We start from the raw sequence: 6,000 nt of genomic DNA, 5'->3' as shown, positions 1-6,000 counted from the left end.
AGGAGAGAGCTCAGGCTGGGCAGAGTATGGAAGGGGTGCATTTCTCTCTCCTCCCTTATTTTCTCTTCTTCCCCCTTATGTGCCCCCCCCAAGCCCTTCTTGGCCCTTTCCTGCTTTCTTTCCTCGTTCTATTTTTTTCCACTTAATTTCCTCTTTCTCTCCCCCTCCTTCCCTGACATCACCCTTCTCCTGCCCCGTCTCTTCATTCATTTCCCACGTCCTCCCGTTCTCCCTCATCTCTAGGTCCCTCTTCGATTCTCTCCTGGTGGCGTGCCTCTCCTGCTTCCCAGAATCCGTCTGCTCCTACACTTTCCCGCTCTATGCCCTCCCTGGTCTCTGGCCCCCATCCTTCCTCTGGCCCCATTCTTCCTCTGGGCTCCTCCTGGGGTCCATCCAGACCCGCCCTGCCCGCCCACCCCACCCCAGCGCCTCCCAACCGGTGAAAAGAGAGTCACAGCCAAGGGGGCTGCAACCGGCTTCGGTCCCTCCCCCAGCGCCTGGCCAGGGGCAGCTCGGAGCATAAACAGCCCCGTTAGATGCTGAGCCCCAGTCAGAGAGCGCCCGTCTGGCCGACCCTAGACGTGCCACCGCTGAGTCTCCTCCGCTGGAGGGGCTGAACTGCACAGGAGACAGGACTGGGAAGGGCACAACCCAATTCTGAGCATCGTCCACCTGAGCTGCTCCAAGACAGACGCACACACGCACACACGCACACAAACAGAACAACTGGGCTGCTGTGCCCTCTGCCCACTAGCCAACAAAATAAGAAAAAGGCACTATGTTGACCACACGCAGAGCTGTCTTCCTCTTCCTGCACATCTTCCTCCAGTCCTGGTCAGGCTTTGGAACCCAGGCTACACCTCAAGGTAAGTAGGCTCAGGCACAGTGTCTGGGCTGGGGCTGGGTCGAGAGCTTGCTACTGAACCAGGAGTGGGTTCTGACCGACAGGCAGATATAAAATCAGCTCACCCTGTCCTAAAGCTTGCCATGGGTATAATTGAGTCCGACAAAGTACCTCTTGTTCCCCTTAATTCCTAATAATCCATCTCTTCCATCTACCTTAAGTCAAAGTTTAAGAAGATGATATTAGCAGCAACAATCATGTAAACACAATTATGTCAAAGATCACTAAGGTCCCATCCATCTCTGAAATTGTCTCAAAACGTGACTATAAAATAATCTTTCTTTAAATGGGAAGGTGTTTGTTTTCATGGGGAGCAGGAGTAGAAATACTAAATTGAAACACTTTGCATTTTCCTCAAAAGTTTTCTTTTAAAAAATAACACTGAAAAACATCACTTTTTGTGTTTGTTGAAATCAGTTTTTCTCCTCAGAGAGAAGCTTGAGTATTCTTTATTTCCCTTTCCAGTAGCCCTTGCCCCCATAACTTCTTGGATATCCTTTACGAATAAAGTTTGTAGATCTTTTGAGATATGGTATGGCCCTGAGAAATGCTCTGCAGGATAGCCATACCCATTGGCCCCTCCAAAGTGTCCTCTCCTCTTGTTATCTTTTTTTTTTTTTGAGGCAATTGGGGTTAAGTGACTTGCCCAGGGTCACACAGCTAGTAAATGTTAAGTGTCTGAGGCCGGATTTGAACTCAGGTACTCCTGAATCCAAGGCCCGTGCTCTATCCACTGCGCCACCTAGCTGCCCCATCCTATCCTCTCTTATTTTCCACTGCCAGCTTCTCTGTCTCCTCCCCTGGGCAAGCAGAGTGAACCCTGAAGCTCATCTGGGATTTGAGAGGAGCTGAGTAACTGGTCGTCTTTTCCCCTCATGGGGAGATAGTAATATTCAAAGTTAACTTTGAAAAGGCAGACCTCAACCCTTTTGATTATATAGGTATGAAGAAGGTGAAGAGTTCTTTTAAAAGATTAATATAAAGCTCAAAAAGATAGAATGACTTAAATAGGAAAAGCTAATAGTCAGTTATGTGCTATCCAGTCATGGCCTTCATCTGTTTGAAGTTGTTGCCAGGCTTAGATCACTACTGTATTGGAGATATAAAACGGAGAAGGGGAAAAAGAACCACACAAAATTTTAGGGAACGCTTTTTTATTCATCTGACGCTCTCCAAATATCAATATTTCCAAAAGGGATTTAGTGACATCTATATTCAGAGTTCTTTAGCCCTCCCATAACCTCAGCATTCCTGTAGTCACCTATTTAAATGCAGAGTTTCAGCAAATTGACCAGTTCGGCTCCAGTGTAGGCAACCAGAAGTTGTGGTTTAAGGGGGCACTGGATGTTTGGAAAACCTATTTGAAATGCACAGTGACTTGCATTCTTTGCAATCTGAGCTTCTGAGTGAGGAAGCTTTTCTCCTTACATAACTCAAAAGAGATTTCGTTACTGCAGAAATCTTTTGGCAGGTCACAAGGGATATTTTAAAACACGTTTATAGGTTTCTTGTTTGATGGTTTATAAATTCTCGGTCTGAAAAGGCACTGTCTGGGTAGCCCCTATTCCTTTTTGACAAAATAAAGGCAGGATTATTTTAATGGAGACAAAGTCAACCCAACATAAAATGAAAAAATTGGTAATTGTCTGCTTACTTTGATCAGTGTAAACTCTCAAGCACCAAACAGATTTGTTTATGCGAAGTTTCCTATTTACAGTTGAAAAAAGTTATCAGGTTCCTTTCAGCTCTGAAAATGATGAAAATATGAAACTAGAAAGTTCCTTTTTCCTCTGAGCTTTCTAGAAATACACAATGTACTAGTTGAATTCACTTGGGAACAGAAATTGTGCCTCTAACCCAGGAGGTTAAGCTTACCTTGAGGGCTAACCTCAGCAATGGAATAAATGTACAGGGGCTCATTTCCTCTTCAAAACACTTGGGGAACTCAGGAGTAGTTAATCACCACCATGCCCCCCCTAAGAAGAAAAATCAGTGGTGCAGATGAAGGGAACTAAGATTTTTGCCCAAGGTAAGTCACAGAAGGGATCCTGGTGAAAAGCAAGGATATAAATCAAATGTGTTTAGTTTTGAGGGTGATCCTAGAGCTTTCAGATTACAGAGACTCTCTTTGGAAAACGGAACCTCCTGTAGTGAAGTTTTAAACAGTATTGCCTTGTTCTCCCTCGCCTCTACAGGTGGAAGTCTCAAAATTCCATTCCTCCTCAGGTTTAAAGATTCCATTCCCTTTTTCTAAAACACATTAGGTAGCAGCCTTCATGTTCTGGCCAACATTCCCTCACACCACACAGAAAAGAAATTCTAGGCACTGGGTCTGGATGTGAATGGTCACTCATGCACTACACGCAGAGTGTTTCCTTACCCTGTCGGAGCTCTGTCAGTATTCAGGGCATATCCTATCGAGCCAATTTGAAATCTGATTTTTTTCTCTTAAGAAATAATTGGGGGAAAAAGAAATAATTGAGCCTCTTAATTCTCAAGGGAGTAGATTTTTTAAAGGGACCAAGAGAAGTTCTCCACTGCTACAGGCTGGGAGAGGTGCAATTTATGCGGTTTCCTCGGGCTTCATGGTCTGTGAACATACTTGGCTCAATGACACAACTCAGTCTTTGAAAGTAAATGTTGTTGGATGCTTCCATTTAAGGCCAGGGGCACCCAGAATCAGACAATTAAAGGCTCACCTTGGGTGTGCAATGTATCTGTAAAATCTCTTCTGACTCACTAGATGGATGGGCTGGTTTTCTTCAATACTTTAAGGATTATTGATTTTTGAACCAGAAGGGACCTTAAAAGTAATTTAATCCAACTCTCTCATTTTATACACAGACTGAGGACTAGTGAAGTGAAAGCATTTGTCCAAGGTCACACTCATATTAAGTATGAGAGCCATCATTCTACTGCTCTGCTTCCCAGGTCACTAGGGGACTTTTCCAGAGAGCTAGATCTCTGGTCTCATTCGAGTGGGCAGTCCCTTCACCGACACAGATATCAACCCTTTCCATGCCTTGATTAAACAATTCTCATGAGTTGCCGTCCCCTCCCCAAGTCATCACTAGATGGTGATGAGTCTCTCCAAACTTAGCCCAAGAACTGAATTCCAACCTTTTCCCCTCCTACCAAAGCTTTTATTCTTCTAGCATGGGATCCTAGAGCCACCTCTGCTCCAAGGAGGCATTAAAGTAAAGCTTTAGGGAAGGGTCAGTCACTGTGAACTTGAAATTAACTCTGGATAGCCAGAATATGTAAATGACCACACAGCAGTAATAGCATTCTTTGAGCCATGGGGAAAATGATCAGTAAAAGTATTCTGCTCATAGTTATTCATTTCTCCCTCTTCACTTCTTCATCTCTAGTCTCCAAGCAGGGGCTGGTGTTCTGTGTTTCTCAGATCAGTCCTATCTCCTCTCTTTGCTGCTGCTGCTACTGGTCCATGCTTCCTTAAGCCTTTCGGGACACTGAGACACTGATATGGGTAGGAAGGACCTATGAAAGTTTTTCAGGTGGGAGAAGAGGGATTACAGGACTGGTCTAATGCATTAAATTACCAGACCGTTATTTTCTAAAACAACACTAGCGTTTCAGCCTTGTAATAGGACTCATTATTTATTCTGGGCAAGTGAGCAAAGGGCTAATTGTTACAGGGTCACCCAGTATCTGGCCCCAAAGCACAGTAGTGAAAGGGTAGGTTTCATTCTGTAGGAGTGTTACTGCTTACAGGTTAACTCACTGTTGAATTTTCCCCTGTTACTTCTTTACAGTCTTCGATCTCCTTTCATCTTCAAACCAAAAACTGGTTACGAGTTTCCTGAAACCAATCCTAATGGATCCCACCCTGAATGAGGTCTACGTGATTTCAACCTTTAAACTGCAGACAAAAAGTTCTGCCACCATATTTGGTCTTTACTCTTCCTCAGATAACAGCAAGTATTTTGAATTTACAGTGATGGGACGCTTAAACAAAGGTAAGAATTGGGTGGGGGAGAGAGGGGAATGGGGGGGAAGTCACTCCTTAAAAACAATGTCTAGGACTGTGATTTATATCCCTTGTCCCAGGGGGAAGATTGTATTTCTTACAATTTTCTCCTCACCCAAGGATCATTTCATTTCCCACCGTTTATTCATTGAGTCCAGTTTTCCTAGTGCACATATGTAGTACATGGGTTCATAGATTGAAAGTTGGAAGAGACCTCAGGAACCATCTAATTAAACCCCCTCATTTCACAATGAGGAAACAAGTTGAGGAAGATTAGGGCCACGCTTGAGATCAGTCACAGAAGTGGGGAGCCCCAGAGGCAGGATTTGAACTCCAGGCTTCTGACGCCTAGGTGGCGCAGTGGATTGAGTGCAGGGCCTGGAGACAGGAACAAATGAGTTCAAATTTTGCCTCGGACATTTAATGAACTAGCTGTGTGACCTTGGACAAGTCACTTGACCCTGTTTACCTCAGTTTCTTCATCTAGAAAATAAGCTAGAGAAGGAAATGGTACTCCAGTATCTCTGCCAAGAAAATCCCAAGCAAGGTCACATGACTGAAAAACAACTGAACAACTTCTGACTCCAAATCCTCTTTACTATATTGCCTCCCTCTCCTTGGCAAGAGATGAAAAGGAGGAAGGCAGAAATGTTTCCCATTATACAGAGGTGCTGTGTGACTATTACACTCAATTGTTGCCCTGAGGGCTCAGTCCTGAAGGGATAATCCAAAGGACAGAGCTATACAGACTGCTGGAGGGTTATCCCCAAGGCTTCCCAGAAGAGGGATTTTATGCTCCCTTAAAAGCAAGTGATTCACCAATCCCATCTCTCCTAGGACCTGAGTACTTACAGTAACCTGGAAACAGCATCTCCCCCACACACACACACACACACCTCCCACCTCCCACCTCCACAATTAGGGAACTTCTTCCTTTCTCCTCCTTATCCATATAAATGAGCAAAAAGCACCTTCCTGGGCTTGAAAGACAAAGCGAATCTCAGTCCAAGGATCTGTGCAGTTTGTCTCAAGACCCATTTGACTCATTTTTTTTCTTTTCTTTCTTTTTGTTGTTGTTGTTGTTGTTGTTGACCCATTTGACTCA

General features: G+C 44.4%; 1 protein-coding gene across 2 annotated transcripts in view; it reads left to right on the top strand.

The window, feature by feature from the left end:
- The first annotated feature begins 546 nt into the window (after window positions 1–546).
- The window catches only part of THBS4 (thrombospondin 4), a 58,765-nt gene continuing 53,311 nt past the window's right edge, over window positions 547–6,000 (top strand). For both annotated transcript variants that reach the window (XM_043975244.1, XM_043975243.1), the window contains exons 1-2: window positions 547–866; window positions 4,681–4,884. In XM_043975244.1, the coding sequence (XP_043831179.1) occupies window positions 779–866; window positions 4,681–4,884 (292 nt within the window). In that variant the 5' untranslated portion in view covers window positions 547–778. The remainder of the gene's footprint in view (window positions 867–4,680; window positions 4,885–6,000) is intronic.

The sequence above is a fragment of the Dromiciops gliroides genome, chromosome 1 (genome assembly GCF_019393635.1).
Source record: "Dromiciops gliroides isolate mDroGli1 chromosome 1, mDroGli1.pri, whole genome shotgun sequence".
Lineage (NCBI taxonomy): Eukaryota > Metazoa > Chordata > Mammalia > Microbiotheria > Microbiotheriidae > Dromiciops > Dromiciops gliroides.
Note: the sequence above shows the minus strand (reverse complement) of the source record. Positions and strands in the feature narration are given on the sequence as shown.